Source organism: Emericellopsis atlantica (assembly GCF_019669845.1).
Source record: "Emericellopsis atlantica unplaced genomic scaffold F5Z01scaffold_1, whole genome shotgun sequence".
NCBI classification, from domain to species: Eukaryota; Fungi; Ascomycota; class Sordariomycetes; order Hypocreales; family Bionectriaceae; genus Emericellopsis; species Emericellopsis atlantica.
In genome coordinates, this window is record NW_025764703.1 from 23,791 (window position 1) to 40,784 (window position 16,994).

The following is a 16,994-nucleotide window of genomic DNA, read 5'->3' on the forward strand; positions in this document are numbered from 1 at the left end:
CAGACATTACACAAAATCCTTCCACCATGGTCGCTGCTGACGTCTTCGCTTCCGGCTCGACCGCACTCATCACTGGCGGCGCTTCCGGCGTTGGTCTCGCCATTGCCAAGCTGTGCGACAGCAAGGGCATGAACGTTATCCTTGCGGATCGCAACGCGGAGGCCCTCGAGTCCGCCAAGAAGCAGATCAATGGCATAGTTCACACTTCAAAGGTCGATGTGTCCAACACTGTCGATTGGTCCCGGCTCAAGGAGGAGGTCGCGAGGGACTTTGGGAGCATTGAGCTCTTGGTCTTGAACGCGGGCACGGGTATGAAAGGCTCATGGGGTGACCAAGAGTATTTCGTCAAGACCCTCGAGACGAACCTCTTTGGCGTCATCCATGGCATCGGTGCTTTCCTTCCTGTGGTGAAAAAGGCCTCGGAAGCAAAGCCAACGGCGATTGTGATCACCGGAAGTAAGCAGGGTATCACCAACCCGCCTGGTAATCCCGCCTACAATGCCTCCAAGGCGGCTGTCAAGTCGCTCGCCGAACAGCTGAGCTTCGATCTCAGAGATACCAAGACGAGCGCTCACCTCTTGGTCCCTGGCTGGACCCACACCGGCTTGGTAGGTTCCAGAGTCCGCCTGTCGTGAAGCCTTTTTGTTAACTTGTGCGCAGACGGGAGCTGCATCTGGCAAGGAGAAGCCCGAGGGTGCATGGGCGCCTGAGCAGGTAGCCGACTACCTCTATAAGAAGATGTCGGAGGACCAGTTCTACATCATCTGCCCTGATAATGATGTTGATGAGCAGACTGACAAGAAGCGTATGCTGTACGCAGTGGGCGATATTGTGCAAGGACGCCCACCTCTTTCGCGATGGAGAGAGGATTGGAAGGACAAAGCCGCCGAGACAATCGCCAATACTCAAGTATAAGAGGTTTGTGCTCGCGCGTCCAAGATCCCTGCATATAGCTATTCTTTAGGTATGGGAATATATGCACAATGCATCCACGCATATTCAATGTGGCTTGGTCTAGTCGGACCAAGACGACCATCTCGCGAGCATCGTAGGCAAGAAGCACGGATACGCCAATGCAAGCCAAAGTATTGTTGGTGGTAAGACTTGTTTCTCTTATTGCATGGCTATTTGCGCATGCTATATGACAACATCTTCGAAGTGACCACTATGAGACAACAATCATGGTGCCTCATCGTTGCAAGGCCTTCCTGCAATACAAGAAGGATCGGGAAGTACACCAGGACTATGTCGACATCCGCTCATTATTGCTCACGAAACGCGACCAATGATAGGGATTGAGCCTCTCGAGACTATTCTCCACGAAAGCCCCATCGCCACTCCAGATAGGGGCCAGCAGCGCCCGTACTTAAGCAGCGGGGAAGTTACCATCGTCATTGCGCTTACATCCAGATACGTTGAGGAGCTCAGCAGGGCACTGTACTTGCTCGAACTGAATATCTGGGTTGTCAGCGTTCTGGAACCAGTCAAAGCGCCAGAAGCAGCCCTCTTTCAGCGGTTCAGGGAAGCTATTGCACTCATCGCGAGAGCTGATCCCGCCGTACTGGGCGCCAGGGAGACCGCCAAATTGCGGAGTGCAGCCGTCAAAGAGGCCGACACCGCCACCGGGCATGAGGATATCAAAGTGGTTGTTGCCGAGGTCACCGCCCGTGTTCGTCGACTGCACAACCATGCTCTTGCCAGCAACTGGCCCAGAGGTGAAGGTGAGACTGTATATGTCAGTCAACTGCAAATCTTCCTGGCTTACAGGGATACACCTACCGGTAACAGGCGCAGCACCAGGATGACTCAGATCCGCCCGAGATTGCAGTTGCCGCGAAGCCATAGGCGAGGTTGTCATCAACAGCCCAAGGCGAGTAAGTGGCACAAGTGAAGGCGTTGCCGCCATCGCAGCCGCTTCTAGCAGAAGGGTTGTTGAGAGGGTTCCACTGGGCGTCGCACATGGCGACTGGAGAGCTGACTGCCGCCTTTCCAGGCCATGCGCAGGAAGGCTTGCAGCAGTCCCAGTAACGGGTCGTCTTGCCACTGCCAGAGGCGGCTAGAACGGGGGCGGTGGCAGAGGCCACGAGAAGGGCGGTCTTGATGATGGAAGGGGACATGTTGGCGAAGATTGTAGCTTGGAGGCTTGATGTGGCAGAAGTGTCGTGAGTGTCCCAGAATATCTGAGCATTGATGCCTTGTTTTATATACCGAATCTGTGACTTACTTGGCCCCGTTGAGTTAAATCGTTACCAGCATGCTGCTCCCATCCACCAGCTGCATGGACATATGGGAACGGGAGTTCATCCTCCGAGCCTCTCCTGGTTTAGTACGGCTGGATCCCCTGCGGCAACTCCAAACAACAAACCCCAATGACGTTTCCTAGAAGGAAGATGATCGTGCTTATTTGCCCTTGGGAGTGCCACGCTCCAATCACCTCCAGGCGGGGAGCTGCCGATCCTGTTTGCACGATCAATGCAAGCATTGGCGCGAGCCGGCATGCGCCACGCGATGTTTCCAAAGCACCTCGGAGGCAGACATATCGAGAATAGGCTCGTTTCGGAACGTATCTGGTTCCGAAGATTGACGCGTCACAAGCAATTCGTACATGTCCGTACGCATGGCGGCCGGCAGCCGGCCCGCCTCATGGTCATGATGTCGCCAGTCCACACTCTCTAACTTATTAGTCTGCTCAAAGTCTCAGACGCAGCATTGAAATGTCCAGGACGAAATGAGAGAATCTTCCGCTCTGGTTTGACCCTTCGACGCTCAGGTCCCGTTCGGGGGCGAGTGATTTGCAACCCAACCCAACACTGAACCAGGTGTCGCGCCCAGCATATCAGCCCTGACATGTAATGACATGCTTTCTTGTGCCGCTGGGGCAGACGAGTCGAAATGAAGAGGGCAGAAGCGAGATATTCCGACAATGAGTGGAACATGAGCGTTTATGTCAGTGAGAAGTCTGAGTCTGGTCCAAGGCGCAACCCGAAGACGCGCGCCCTGATTCCACCTACCCTGTGAACAGACTGCGCCACCTATCTAGCGCATGCGCCATATGTCTCCTCCCCCCAACGCCACACGAACCCTGTGGATTTCTAGCGAAGCCGAAAAGTGTCCTCGACAGAGTCGACCCCACGGCCGCCTTCACTAACCATTGCTCACGACAACCGCGTCGCCAAACAGTCGCTTTCGCTCATCCTTCCCCCGTCCCATTGGCATTTCGTCTGATGGTATAGGGTTTATTGTCAACAAGACCATCGACACAACCGCCATCATGGCGCCCCTCGTCGACAGCGCTCAAATCTCGCAAGCCGAGCTGCTTCGACCCCTTCCGTTTTTCCTCCATGCCTACGTGTGGCCCTTTGCCATTGTCTGGCCCATTTTCGCGCGCTACTACCTGTCGCAAGAACTGTACGATATCTGGATCGGCGGAGAGGAATGGACTTTTGTATGGTGCGCTGCCATCATCACCGTCCAGTCCCTCTTCTGGCTCAGCACCCACTGGAGCATCAATCTTGCGGCGCGCTTCACAGCGTCCAAGGCGCAGTCCATCGAGGATGCCCAGCTGATCAAGGTTCTTCCCGTCGCGAACGCCGGCGCTGGAGACATCTGCAAGTTGGTGCGCGATAAAGCTGGCGGCCAGACCAACCTCTCGTTCCTCTTCCAGAAACGCCGTTTCCTCTACGACAACGCGACCAAGTCTTTCCGAACACTCGAGTACTCGATCGACGCCGAGCCCAAGCCCAAGATTGGCCAGTACCAGTCTTCGCGCGGTATCGACAAGCAATCAGAGATCAACCGCATCGAGCAACATTATGGTACCAACACGTTCGATATCCCCGTGCCCACGTTCACGGAGCTGTTCAAAGAGCACGCCGTCGCGCCATTCTTCGTCTTCCAGATCTTCTGCGTTGGTCTCTGGCTGCTCGACGAATACTGGTACTACTCCTTGTTCACCCTCTTCATGCTGGTGGCGTTTGAAAGCACCGTTGTTTGGCAGCGACAGCGTACCCTCACTGAGTTCCGTGGTATGAGCATCCAGCCTTACGGTATCTGGGTGTTCCGACTCGGCAAGTGGGTTGAGACGCAAAGCGATAAGCTCCTTCCCGGCGACCTGGTCTCCGTCGGACGCACCAAGGAAGATAGCGGCGTTGCATGCGACATGCTTCTGGTAGAGGGCACGGCCATCGTCAACGAAGCCATGCTGTCTGGTGAAAGTACCCCTCTCCTCAAAGACTCCATCCAGCTTCGCCCCTCTGATGCTCCCCTTGAGCCCGAAGGTCTCGACAAGAACTCCTTCCTTTGGGGCGGCACCAAGGTTCTCCAGATCACGCATGGCAACCCTGATGTCGAGAAGCCCAAGCTGGCGTCTGGTGTCCCGACGCCCCCGGACAACGGTGCCATGGCTATCGTTGTCAAGACTGGCTTTGAGACGTCTCAGGGAAGCCTTGTCCGCACCATGATCTACTCCACCGAGCGCGTTGGCGCTGGAGATGCCGAGGCACTCTACTTCATTCTGTTCCTCCTGGTCTTCGCCATTGCTGCCTCCTGGTATGTTTGGGACGAAGGTGTTCGCAAGGACCGCAAGCGCTCCAAGCTTCTGCTCGACTGCATCTTGATTGTCACCAGTGTTGTCCCGCCTGAGCTGCCCATGGAGCTGAGTCTCGCCGTCAATACCAGCTTGGCTGCTCTTGCCAAGCTAGCCATCTTCTGTACCGAGCCTTTCCGCATCCCCTTTGCTGGTCGCATCGACGTGGCTTGCTTCGACAAGACTGGCACCCTGACTGGCGAGGATCTGGTGGTGGAGGGTATCGCTGGACTGGGGCTGACTCATGAAGAGGTTCCCGACAAGAGGGAGGGCGATGGTGCTCACTCGACCATCACCCCGGTAAAGAACGCCACACTCGAAACTCAGCTGGTTCTGGCAACTGCCCACGCGCTCGTGAAGCTCGACGAAGGCGATGTGGTCGGTGACCCCATGGAGAAGGCAACTCTGGGCTCTCTTGGCTGGACTCTTGGCAAGAATGATCAACTGTTCAGTACCAACAAGGCTGGCGGTGCTCACGGCAACGTGCAGATCAAGCGTCGTTTCCAGTTCTCCTCCGCTCTCAAGCGCCAGAGTTCTGTTGCCATGGTCCACGGCACTGACTCTACCACTGGTCAGAAGATCAAGGGTACTTTTGCCGGTGTCAAGGGTGCGCCCGAGACCATTATGAAGATGTTGATCAAGGTGCCCACCGACTACGAAGAGACCTACAAATACTTCACTCGCAAGGGTTCGCGTGTCCTGGCCCTGGCCTACAAGCAGCTCACAATCGACTCGGAGCTCGGCGCATCTAAAATCAACGATCTGAAGCGTGAAAAGGTCGAGTCTGATCTCATCTTTGCTGGTTTCCTCGTCCTCCACTGTCCCCTCAAGGAAGATGCCAAGGAGGCTGTCCAGATGCTCAACGAGAGCAGCCACCGCGTGGTCATGATTACCGGAGACAACCCTCTCACTGCCGTGCACGTCGCTCGCGAAGTTGAGATTGTGGATCGTGATGCTCTTATTCTCGACGCCCCTGAGGACAATGACGGCGGCGATCTCCTGGTATGGAAGAGTGTTGACGACAAGATCTCCATCTCTGTGGACCCTACCAAGCCTATTGACTCCAAGATTATCGAGGACAAGGACATTTGCGTTACGGGGTATGCCCTCGCCAAGTTCGTTGGACAGCCTGGATGGAGCCAGCTGCTCCGCCACACCTGGGTGTACGCTCGTGTCTCTCCCAAGCAAAAGGAAGAGATTCTTCTTGGTCTGAAGGACATGGGTTACTATACGCTCATGGCTGGAGATGGCACCAACGACGTCGGCGCGCTCAAGCAAGCCCACATTGGCGTTGCCCTGCTCAACGGAACCCAGGACGATCTCACCCGCATTGCCGAGCACTCGCGCAACACCAAGATGAAGGAAATGTACCAGAAGCAGTGTGATCTGATGAAGCGTTTCAATCAGCCTGCACCCCCCGTGCCTGCCATCATTGCCCACCTCTACCCCCCTGGCCCCAGCAACCCCCACTTCTCCAAGGCCGTCGAACGCGAGGCCAACAAGAAGAACATGTCCATCGACGAGTACACCAAGTCTCTGGGTCACCCTGCCGAGACCATCACCTCTCCTGGCGCCCAGGACCTCATCGCCAACAGCGGCAACAAGAAGCAGCAGGATGCCATGAAGAAGGCTGCCGGCCTCGCCGATCAGCTTTCGACCAGCATGATGGAGAGCGAGCTGGACGATAGCGAACCACCCACCTTGAAGCTTGGTGATGCGTCTGTCGCCGCCCCCTTCACCTCCAAGCTCCGCAATGTCATCGCCATCCCCAACATCATTCGCCAGGGTCGCTGCACGCTTGTCGCTACGATCCAGATGTACAAGATCCTCGCCCTCAACTGCCTCATCAGCGCCTACTCCCTGTCTGTCCTGTACCTCGAGGGCATCAAGTTTGGCGACACGCAGTACACGATCAGTGGCATGCTCATGTCTGTCTGCTTTCTGTCCATCTCTCGCGCCCGCGTTGTAGAGGGTCTCAGCAAGGAGCGTCCTCAGCCTAACATTTTCAATGTGTACATCATTGGCTCCATCCTGGGTCAGTTCGCAGTGCACATTAGCACGCTTATCTACGTTGCCCGCCTCAGCGAGAAGATTGAACCGTACGTCCAGCCCCCACCCGTATGTAACTACTGATAAAACTAACAAATGCAGTCGTTCCGGTGACGACGTCGACCTCGAGGCCGAGTTCAGCCCGTCTCTGCTCAACTCCGCCATTTACCTGCTCCAGCTCATCCAGCAGATTTCTACGTTTGCCATCAACTACCAGGGCCGTCCTTTCCGCGAGTCCCTGTCGGAAAACAAGGGCATGTACTGGGGCATTGTCGGTGTCTCTGGCCTTGCTTTTGTCTGCGCAATGGAGCTCATCCCCGAGATCAACGAGCAGATGAAGCTTGTGCCCTTCACCGAGGAGTTCAAAACCAAGATGACCGCGTCCATGGTTCTCGACTTTGGTCTCTGCTGGTTGATCGAGCGTGGCCTCAAGTGGGGCTTCAGCGACTTCCGCCCGCGCGACATTGCCGAGCGTCGCCCCGATCAGCTCGAGCGTGAGATGGCTAGGAAGGAGGTCCTGGCCCAGAAGAAGGCCGAGGAGGACGAGAAGAAGGCGCAGGAGAAGGTGCTCGAGTTTGAGCGCAAGGTAGAGGAGCGCCGCCGGGCGCTTGAGAACTGGAGGGCTGGAAGGCAGAACTAGGCCGGCTCTGCACTTTGGCGAGCCATAATAGAGTAGATGCGAAAGACTGTGTATACTACGATAGATACATTCCAGCATAGATGAGAATGGACACGGCCAGAATATAAGAGAAGGTCATAATGTTTGATTTCATGGCTATGATACAAAGACGCTGATCTTCTGAAACCAGGCTCATAATTCCCCGTCTCTCGTGATTAAGATGATTCGTATACAAGAAGTCCGGCGCGAGGCTTAGTTGCCGGGGTTGGAGGCAACAAAGGAGACGCCCTTCTCAATGTTCTTCTTGAGGTCAACCAGGCAGGCGTCGAGGAGCTTCTGCTCGTTGGCGTCGACCTGCCCGATGGGGTGGATCTTGGCGACACCCTCGGGGCCGAGCTCAACCTTGGAGCTGAAGAAGTCGATGCCCTGGTCCTTGTAGAGGGGCGAGTCGACAAAGGCGGGCTCGACGACACCCTTCTCGCCCTGGACGGCGCGGAGGACGGACTCGGCCATGCGGGCACCGGCCATGGCCATGGAGAGGGTGGCGGAACCGGCACCGTCCTTGGCCTGGACGACCTCATCACCACCGAACTGGACGCGCTTGACAATGTCGGCGTTGGAGGTCAGATCGGGGTGCTTGCTCTGGCTGAAGAGAGGCACAATGGTGACGCCAGAGTGGCCTCCGACGACGGTGATGTTCTCGTCGGCAGGGTCAGTCTTCTTGACCTCGGAGACGAAGCGGCTGGCGCGAACGACGTCGAGGGTGGTGACACCGAAGAGGGTCTTGGGGTTGTAGACACCCCTGGCCTTGAAGACCTCGGCGCAGATGGGGACGGTCGAGTTGACGGGGTTGGAGATGATGAGAACCTTGGCCTCGGGGGCGGACTCGGCGACGGCCTTGGCGAGGTCGCGGACGATGGAGGCGTTGGTGTTGAAGAGGTCGTCACGAGTCATGCCGGGCTTGCGAGGGACACCGGCGGGGATGAGGACAACCTCGGCGCCCTTGACAGCGGCAGCGAGGCCGGTAGGGGTGGGGTCGTAGCCGGTGACGGTCGACTTGGTGTTGATGTGCGAGAGGTCGGCAGCGACACCGGGTCCACCACGGATGTCGTAAAGAGCGAGGTCAGTGACGCGGGGGTTGAGCTTCATGAGCAGCGAGAGAGGCTGGCCAATGCCACCCGAGGCACCGAGGACGGCAACCTTGGAGAGCTGTGTTGTGCGCAGCACGTCAGCAAACTGATTGTACGTAGTGTATTGTTGGGGCTGGGTAGGGAGGAGAGCTAGGAACGTACGTCGCGAGCCGTGGCGGAAAAGGCCCGGCGCTGGATCTTGCTAGCGAGCATCATCTTGAAGGGATTGATGAAAGGGTATCTAAAAGAAGAGGTGGATCAAACAATGTGGGAAAAGAGAGGAAGATGGCGATGCGTGGTTTTCCCAAGGAAAAAAGATGGATGGACGGACGTCGGGGGATTCGCTCCCTCTCGCCCCAAAGGAGCACAATTGGCTGGCTGGTGTCCCGTCCGAGGCGGACAGCTGTTGCTTGGGTGGCCAGCCAATGACAGTCGAGCGGCTCTAGCTCGGCATTGGCCCCGGGTAATTGGCGGGATTGGCCAAGGTGGCTGGCTCGTGATTGAGGCTCTGATCAACTCGGACTCGGCAGGACGATGAATGATTATTAACTGATGTCTTAGAATAACGGCAACGGTTTAAAGTTATGTCCTCAGATTGTGGGTAGAGACGTCTTTTCGGCAAGATTCGTACTTGCATCACTTGCTTGTTACACCCTGTCGCTTTTCAGCGCCCCCATTACAACCGGTTTTAGGCCACCCAATTTTCTAAACGTTTGACATAAACGTCAGCATAAACAATATGCCTCCGATCCATTCTGGATAAACGTGCAAATAAGTGCTTCGGGTTTATCCAGGCAGCTCAACATGTCACGGCCAACGTAAGAGTCTCTCAAAGCTTCAATGACGCCGGATGAGTCATGTTTAGGGTAGGCTTCTTTTTCTCGCTGTGGGGGGGATGAACCAACGTCACCACTTCAGCAACTGGTAAGAAATGTTGGCAACCAGGACAATTTCTCTTCCTCGCCCTACTTTCCTAGAGGGATAGCTTTGAACTCTGAGGCATGTCGCTCGCTCAGCTAGCGCAGCTGCTGCCACTTCCGAACGAGGAGCTGCAGCAAGTACTCGACTACGGCGCATCGCTCCCAAAAGCTGAGGCGGCATCCCACTTCAGTAACCTTCTCGGCAACAGCCCCCAAGCGGTTGAGTTCATCGCCTCCTTCAACTCTCGTCGGAAGGAGATTACCGCTGCCTCGAACTCATCAGCGCCCGTATCACAAACCGCATCTGCATCCGCGTCGGACATTGACTCTGTCCCCAAGTCGAAACGTGGCCAGGCGAAGAAGAAAAAGCCTCCGATTGGCCAGCTACCAGCACGTCAGCTCGATTACACGGTGCCCGCCGGCAAGGCCTACAATAAGAAAGATGAGGAGCTCGAGTATATGCCTACAGTACCGCGCGCGAGCCTGCCAAACAGCAAACATGCCTCTGGTTCTAGCACCCCAGCAGAGCAGACTCGAAGGGAGCGACCCTCTGCCGGCTTCCTGATCTCGGATCCCGTGTCAAAGTCAAAGCCAAAGTCTACGCCCACATCGCGTAGCTCAACACCGAAACCGACAGCCAAAACGAGTACAAAGATTACTATAGCTGGCGGCACGCCTATGGCGGGACAGTCTACGGCACTGGCAGATTTAGAGTCCGCGATACGAGCCCTGGAGATTACGACAAACCCAACGTTGGATAATACAGAGGCAAGGAAGTGCAATTGCGTTGCAACGAGACATGCTCTCCAGGGCGCAGCACCCAATTGTTTGACGTGCGGCAAGGTCATTTGCATGAAGGAGGGTCTCGGGCCATGTACATTCTGTGGAACGCCTCTGCTCAAGCCGGCCGAGGTGCAGGCTATGATGAGAGAACTTCGAGAGGAGCGAGGCCGCGAGCTCATGGCTGTAGACGCCAAAGCAAATCGTCGAGCAGACGTTGCCAAGACCCCAGCGCCCTTTACAAAGCCTCGCGGGAACGAAAGCCCGGTAAACGAAGCTGAAGCGAAGGCACGTGAGCACCGGGACAAGCTGCTCAATTTCCAGGCCCAAAACGCTCGGAGAACCACGGTACGCGACGAGGCAAGCGATTTTGATGTCAGCGGAGCAATGGCTGGGACAGGTGGGAGCATGTGGGCCACTCCCGAGGACAGGGCCAAAGAGCTGAAGCGACAGCAAAAGCTGATGCGCGAAATGGAGTGGAATGCCAAACCAGACTACGAAAAGAGGCAGCAGATTGTGAGTATTGATCTCAAGGGTCGGAAGGTGACGCGTAAGATGGCTGCGATAGAACGCCCACAAACCCCGGAAAGCGACGAAGAAAACGACGAGATGGAGGACCACAATGGGCCCGAGCCGACAGCCAACAAGGGCAGACTTGGAGGTGGCGCCTTCAGTGGCAATCCCTTGCTAGGTGCACTTATCAAGCCAGTGTTCAATGCCAAGGGCAAAGGGCCGGAACTTGAGGGGAGGAGACCACGCCAGGCGGGCTGGCGGCGGGTTCAAGATGACCTGGACAACAACGAAGATGTCATACTAGACGGCGGGGTGCGCGGGCACACAGGAGTGGGCGATGAGCCAGAGTGTGGATAGCGCAGCTGATATAGCCTCATGAAATGGTGCATTGCACGGCACCGGGTGTATCAGATTGAACCTGCTTGGAGAGGATGGCGGGAGACCACGTGACTTCGTGTCATGAACGAGCATCTTACAATCATTCTAGAGCGGGCTGGATTGCAAGGGAAAATCGACAACGTTTCGCGCAAATGTTTCCATGCGACCAGATACGTACAGCCAACAGGCTGGGCCTCAAGATCTGCCTTCCCCCGCTATGGCAGAGCTTTGAGGGGTTAATCGTGGTTGATTGCACAAAACGTGTCTGCTGATCCGCGATCCTGCGGCACCACGCGGCTCGATGGAACCTGTCACAGGCGCGGGAAGACGTCATTGTCCGCTCAACTTGCGATCACGTATCATATGTATCCGTAGAGTGTCAGTCGACGCGCAAAATGTGTCAAGATTCACTTCACTACTCGTTGTACACAGCAAGACTGGAGTACGGATGATGGACCCAACTTTGCTCTGGGACACTGAGTATGCACTTGCAAGGGTGTTGCGCGGTTTCGACTGTTGCTGGGTACCAATGGATGACCACAAGCGGCGTTGCTATAGCATTTGACCTAGTGGAAGAAACGCAACTCTTATCTGCTTTTCAGTTTCCACCGGCGTAATCCAGCTGGTCAAGATATCTTTAATAATCTCGCAAAATAATAGACTTTCATCGAGTCTCGGGCGGTCGAAACCCAAGTGGGACTGGGGAAGGCGGGACCCGACTCGTAGTGGGTGGCACCTCCCGCATCCGTCGCGGTGACCGCGTAAACCAGCACGCACAAGAGTCAGTAGGAAAGAGTCGCCCAAGCTAGGCACCTGGCGTTCGACCCGTGACCTTTACACTACGCTACCCTCGCGAAGAGCCAGATCTCCATTTCAACGATCCCACATTGTATTTCTATCCATTGCTCTTTGTGTGGTGAACCCTCGTCGCTACATATTCGTACCCAGAGGAACCCCGTCAGCCGCTCCACCAAACACGCGGTTGAGTGAGCCACTACAGTCGCGCTGTTATTCCACGCAATCGACCCCCTACGTTGCCACTTCAAAGTTCAATCCCACCACGCTCGAGACGGGACAGCGCAGACACGATCATCCCATATTGCCAATACGCGACTGAAATAATCGACTGCCTCATGGCATCCACTGGGCTCGACCGGCCCGGCGTTGGGGTCGGCAACGCGACGGTCGCGTCCTCCATGTCCGCCACTAGGCATGCAGACGGCCGCGGTACTGAGACACCCACGACGACGAACAACTACGCGGGCTCTGCCATCCCACATACTCCAGTCTCGACAAATAACAATTACGACGACAAAGCCGCAACCGCGCCACTCTATGCTGACGAGCGGTTCTCACAGAGCGATCCTCGGTCCACTGAGGGGTCGCAGGCTTCCAATGCCACGTCCCATTCGGACCATGTTTTTACACCCACGGCAAGCGATACAGACGCACATAGACGCGACGTACCACCAACAACACAACCGGCAGTCCTCAGCGAGGCGAGCCAATTGCATCAGCTGTCGGCTCTCGCGGCTGCCCAGGATCGGATGTCAACTGGTCAAGGCGATGTTCCCTCGAGGAAACGGATGGCGGATGGCGAGGTGAAGAGTCCCAACAAAGGACACTCGAGAAATACGAGCGCCGTGAGCGCCATCTCGACTGCCAGCACGATTGGCGACGTGAGTATTCTGGCGTCACTGGACGGGGCCCAGGCTGACACTGTGAAGCTATCACACGATCTCAAAACGCGTCTGTCATATGCCATGATCAAAGTCAACAACGGCTGGCAGCATCGCTCCCTTAATGAAGTCGAGACACTGGCCTCGCAAGGCGTATCGCCAACCTCTAGCACATCTACCCCTGGTCATCGCCGCAATGGGTCTTCTGCAAGTCCGCAGATGGGCGCGCGGCCCATGGTTCATTTTGCCGACGGCCAAGTGACCAGACGAAAGTCCAACTCGCCGCCGCGCCTTGGACATCAGCAAGGTCTCGCGCCACCGGCGTCTATCCGGCCGTCAGTAGGCATGGCGCCCACCGGCTCACATCCTCGCCGCAACTCTAATACCCGCTATACCCCTACATTACTCTCACAGTCACGCTCTGCCGGTGGACCTCGAACACCAGCGCAGCTGTCGGCCCTTCAGACAAACCACTTACGATCAGGGGCGCAAGTGCAATTACCACAGCCCAACAACCGAGAACAGGATGCTATTGAGACGCTATTGTTCATGAGCAGCCCCAACAACTCGGCCAATTTGAAACATTCCTTCTCCCCCGCAGGCTCACCCGGGCCTAGCTCCCAGCCTATTCCCAAGAGCACCGCGCGCCAGCCTTTGCCAACTGGACCCAGGAAGGCACTTCCTGGGCAGAAGACAGGGCAAGGCGCCAAACGGGTTGGGTTCGACGCTTCGCCAGGTCAGGCGGTCACCCCTGGCTCGCCGATGGAGCTTGACTCTCCGTATCGCGATAGTCCTCGTGGGATGCCGCGCAGGAGGACGGATGCGGGAGGACACGTGCGGAGCGCGATGTCCTTGCCCAGCGCCCTAGGCATCACGCATGTCCCCCTCCGAAAACCAATGAGCGACAAAGACATTGACCGGATGCTCGACCGAGGCGACGATGGAAACAACAGCTCTGATGATGAGGAGATTCAGATTCCTCGGAGAAACGGCGTGGGGGCTATACACGCTTGATATTAACGAGTTTCTGGCTCTTATACAGCCGGAAATCGCTTGCTATGATACCCGCTGCTGTCGACGAGTACTCTGTTCGAGTCCTGTTCGATAATCATATTTGTCTGGAGTTCTTGCCTGGGACCGCTTGTGTATGTGCCGCGTGGCTGGATGGCGCGCATTGTTGTTGGATTTGCCGCTTTGGTCATCCGCTGTCTGGATCTACGGGGGCAGCGTTTATATGGTTGAATTTGTGGAATGTGGGCTGGGCTAAGGTGAGTTTGGGGCGTCTTGGGAACATATTCTGGGACATGTATTAGCCAGCGTCGAGCAAATCATTGCTCTGCTCCTAATGATACATGTACAGCGCAATCATCATCTGCTATCCCTCATAGCCACGCAAGTGGCTGCCCGTCAGCCGACATCTCTCATTCACCTTCCCTCGGCGGCTTCACATACTCGGCGATCATCCGCACGACCTTGCTTGGCCTCCTCTTGACACCGACCGGGTTGCTCTCTGGTCTCCTCTCGCCATAGAGCTTCTCTGCCAAGTCTCTGGCCTCCTCCCTCCGCACGAAAGCCTGATACTCATTGTCCTCCGGATTGCGCCTTCTGCTCAACGTCGCAGTGACATACTCTGACTCGCGTTTCGGTGGTGAGGCTGTTCTTTCAAAGCCAGAGGCTGCGTGGCGAGGGACGTATGCTCTTCGCCTTTGCTCGCGATCCCTTTCGACGGCGGAGTTGGCGGCGCCGACGGTCCAGAATCGTTCCCTCAGAGAAGGCTTGCGTTGAGGAATGGTGCTCGGCATTTTGTTGGTCGTTGAGGTGGGCAGATCGCGGAGAGCGCGAGGCTGAGTTGGATCTGACGGTGTCACGACATTGCGCTGCTGCGCGTGCACAGGCCGAGTCGGCGACGATGTTGATGCCTCGCGTATTGGCGCATCCGCTGGAGACTTGATGAGACCACAGGTAGCTTTGGAGGTATATGACCACCGTCGCCGCGGCTGTTGCGCGGGATCTTGCATGACTCGGTATGCGCCGAGACTTTTATTTCCTTGATGAATCTGGAGATGGGCCACTATCGCAATGTCACTGTCAGCGGGCGGCGCACCTCATATGGGATCATCTTATATATGTTTTAGCTCTCTCCGTGGCACGAATCGTACGACTGCCGCTTCAGCCCCTCATTCGAGATTATGAGTGGGATCATCTCAAGCCACGCCAGCGCGACTGGCTGAGCTGAGTTGAGGGCGAGCTGGAACGACATCGTCTGGGAAAAAAGGGTGGCTCCCCGCAGGAGAGACACGGCGGACAGCCCTATGCAACGGCTGCCCTTGTTATCCACATGCCCGACGCCAGCTTTGCGAATGCGGTCCAGAGTCGTCAGTAAGATGGCCGAGTGGACAAAACTTGGCAAGTCAAGCTCAGCGGAGAAAGCCACGTTCTGCGGGCTCACCCCTCTCGGGGTGCATTGGTGGTGAGGGGCTGAATGGGAGAGCAAATCTGGGGAAGACGCATGTAGACGCTGGGATCTTGAGCCTCATCTACTGTGCTCTGTCCTGAACGGTCTTTGTCGCCGTTGGCTTGGCCATACTCGCAATACTGACTGCTTATTGTCCAAAGGGCATTTGACCAGGAGGAGCTGGGACAGAGGGGCTCGAGAAGAGATTTTTGGGCTATTGAAGCGTCGTGGAGGGGTCTCCTCCCTTCCTATGATTGTCTTGCACATTGGATTGGTCCTTAGGTGAGCTGGCAAGATTATCGACGAAGGTCTGGATCTTTATTGCTTTCTAAAGCCTAGAGTCCCTGTGGAATAGCGATCTAAGCCACTTGACCCGTTTAGGAAAGACTGCGCATCGTCGGATCACGCATTGGATGATGGATCGCACTCGACTCGGATCAAGGTCACATTGATGCTGGTGGTGACAAGGGCAGCCAGGTGGCTAGCGCGGGCGTCGAGGGAAAACAAAGGAGAGCTATTGTGGACAATGTGCCCAGCGGCAGATGCCGCGATTCTGGATCGAGAATTTCTTCAAGAATCCAACTCCTAGACCCCGGGGCCCGAACAGTCTTGTCAGGAGTTGCGTGACAAAAAGAAAGACGTATAGAATGCTGTTAGCCCTTTTCTCCCATTCTCTGCAAGGGCGGTCAGTCTTCATTTGATATCAATAGCCTCAAGTCAATGGTCCAGTTCCAGGGATGCTATCTACATGTATAGCACGTGGTTGGACGCCACTAAAAGACGCACTATCGACCATGACTCGAGAGCACGTACGGAAACTCCGTATAGCGTTGCAAAGCGTCGCGCGATCACGCAAATGTTATGCTGGACCTGAGGCGAACCGCCATGATCTTCGGCTTCCACACAATGCGCTTTGGCATTTTCGACGCGCCGTTCTGGAATCTTCATTGATTGGCGCGGACTCTGGAGCCACGTTTCGCCCATGTCAGCGCACAGTGTACTTTGTGATCTTTGGCTGAAAAGGAGTTGGCATTCGGCTAAGCATCTGTCCGAGTGGTGTAACACTTGGTGCGCTAATAAAAGGGCATTGCAACAAGTTGAAGAAGCACATTGTGCATGCATGCATGCGTGTTTGTGGTTTGTAGTTGTACACGGTACTCCTGCAATCATCGAGCACCTGTCGCGTGAGTCAGTCACCTTACCCGGGAACACGAGAGGTCAGCGGCAAACAGAGCTTCCAGTCGTCGAGTTACATCAAAAACCTTGCTCGATATAATTAGGCCCGTGCTTTCGCATCACAATATCCGTACAGCGCTAATTAGGACTGTCCACTGCACAGCTTTTTGGTTGTTTGCTGCCCCACGGAATCGTCCTGGGCATTCATTGCTTGAAGAAATACCCGACTGGCACACACGTATTAAGGTTTAACCAGGTTTAACCAATGACCAAATGGCAAGGTGACGGAAACTTGAAGTTACAGAGTACCGACACCTAAATGCCCCATACACCAAAGTAAATCCCAGGCGGGAGAAACGGAGAAACTTGACCAAAAGTTTCATACGACATGCCAGACCTCTGGTGCCCGTCGCAGGCATGCTCGATCTGTGACCGAGGAGGCTCATCGACATCCATGGCGATTGAGTTTGCTAACGCGGGCAAAGCCGGTAGTTGAAACATCGTTGCATTGCCATTGAGAGTTTGAGACCCTTACGCTTACGAGGTTCCACAGTATCGTCATACGACATCCACAGAAAGCCGACTTTCCGTCAAACGCCCCCGAGCCAACAATGACCAACGCGCCGACGTTCTTGCGAGATGGCGATCGGCGACGCTTGGAAGGAAAAGAGGTTAAGAATGTGATATGTCCTGGACTCCTGGTTGACCGT

The 16,994-nt window shown here is 55.8% G+C and overlaps 6 protein-coding genes across 6 annotated transcripts; 4 read left to right on the top strand and 2 right to left on the bottom strand.

The window, feature by feature from the left end:
- Nucleotides 1–26: 26 nt before the first annotated feature.
- On the top strand, nt 27–915 carry F5Z01DRAFT_614120 (uncharacterized protein; the record flags this gene model as incomplete). Its single annotated transcript, XM_046260799.1, has 2 exons — nt 27–612; nt 668–915. The coding sequence occupies 2 exons, from the start codon at nt 27–29 to the stop codon at nt 913–915; spliced, it is 834 nt and encodes a 277-aa protein (XP_046122690.1).
- A 451-nt stretch (nt 916–1,366) lies between these two features.
- On the bottom strand, nt 1,367–2,117 carry F5Z01DRAFT_614192 (RlpA-like double-psi beta-barrel-protein domain-containing protein-containing protein; the record flags this gene model as incomplete). The annotated part of the gene is made up of 2 exons (XM_046260805.1): nt 1,367–1,727; nt 1,780–2,117. The coding sequence occupies 2 exons, from the start codon at nt 2,115–2,117 to the stop codon at nt 1,367–1,369; spliced, it is 699 nt and encodes a 232-aa protein (XP_046122691.1).
- A 945-nt stretch (nt 2,118–3,062) lies between these two features.
- Nucleotides 3,063–7,375, top strand: F5Z01DRAFT_641346 (cation pump, Ca2+ pump). Its single transcript, XM_046262577.1, has 2 exons — nt 3,063–6,684; nt 6,737–7,375. The coding sequence occupies exons 1-2, from the start codon at nt 3,272–3,274 to the stop codon at nt 7,272–7,274; spliced, it is 3,951 nt and encodes a 1,316-aa protein (XP_046122692.1). The 5' UTR covers nt 3,063–3,271; the 3' UTR covers nt 7,275–7,375.
- F5Z01DRAFT_641350 (lactate/malate dehydrogenase) lies at nt 7,376–8,701 on the bottom strand. The gene is made up of 2 exons (XM_046262578.1): nt 8,546–8,701; nt 7,376–8,462 (listed from the first exon to the last, which is right to left on the bottom strand). Exons 1-2 carry the CDS (start codon nt 8,597–8,599, stop codon nt 7,506–7,508), a joined length of 1,011 nt encoding a protein of 336 aa, XP_046122693.1. The 5' UTR covers nt 8,600–8,701; the 3' UTR covers nt 7,376–7,505.
- A 683-nt stretch (nt 8,702–9,384) lies between these two features.
- On the top strand, nt 9,385–10,953 carry F5Z01DRAFT_614517 (putative zinc finger motif, C2HC5-type-domain-containing protein; the record flags this gene model as incomplete). Its single annotated transcript, XM_046260820.1, has 1 exon — nt 9,385–10,953. The coding sequence occupies one exon, from the start codon at nt 9,385–9,387 to the stop codon at nt 10,951–10,953; it is 1,569 nt and encodes a 522-aa protein (XP_046122694.1).
- A 1,217-nt stretch (nt 10,954–12,170) lies between these two features.
- Nucleotides 12,171–13,667, top strand: F5Z01DRAFT_678761 (uncharacterized protein; the record flags this gene model as incomplete). The annotated part of the gene is made up of 2 exons (XM_046265471.1): nt 12,171–12,653; nt 12,702–13,667. 2 exons carry the CDS (start codon nt 12,171–12,173, stop codon nt 13,665–13,667), a joined length of 1,449 nt encoding a protein of 482 aa, XP_046122695.1.
- Between the last annotated feature and the right edge of the window lie 3,327 nt (nt 13,668–16,994).

What these genes read in the sequence shown, in the direction of transcription:
- F5Z01DRAFT_641346 (XM_046262577.1), top strand. Translation starts at nt 3,272, where the DNA reads ATGGCGCCCCTCGTCGACAGCGCTCAAATCTCGCAAGCCGAGCTGCTT. An exon ending in CTCAGCGAGAAGATTGAACC is followed by an intron (nt 6,685 to 6,736) that starts GTACGTCCAGCC and finishes TAACAAATGCAG; the next exon opens with TCGTTCCGGTGACGACGTCG.
- F5Z01DRAFT_641350 (XM_046262578.1), bottom strand. Translation starts at nt 8,599, where the DNA reads ATGATGCTCGCTAGCAAGATCCAGCGCCGGGCCTTTTCCGCCACGGCT. An exon ending in TTTCCGCCACGGCTCGCGAC is followed by an intron (nt 8,463 to 8,545) that starts GTACGTTCCTAG and finishes CGCACAACACAG; the next exon opens with CTCTCCAAGGTTGCCGTCCT.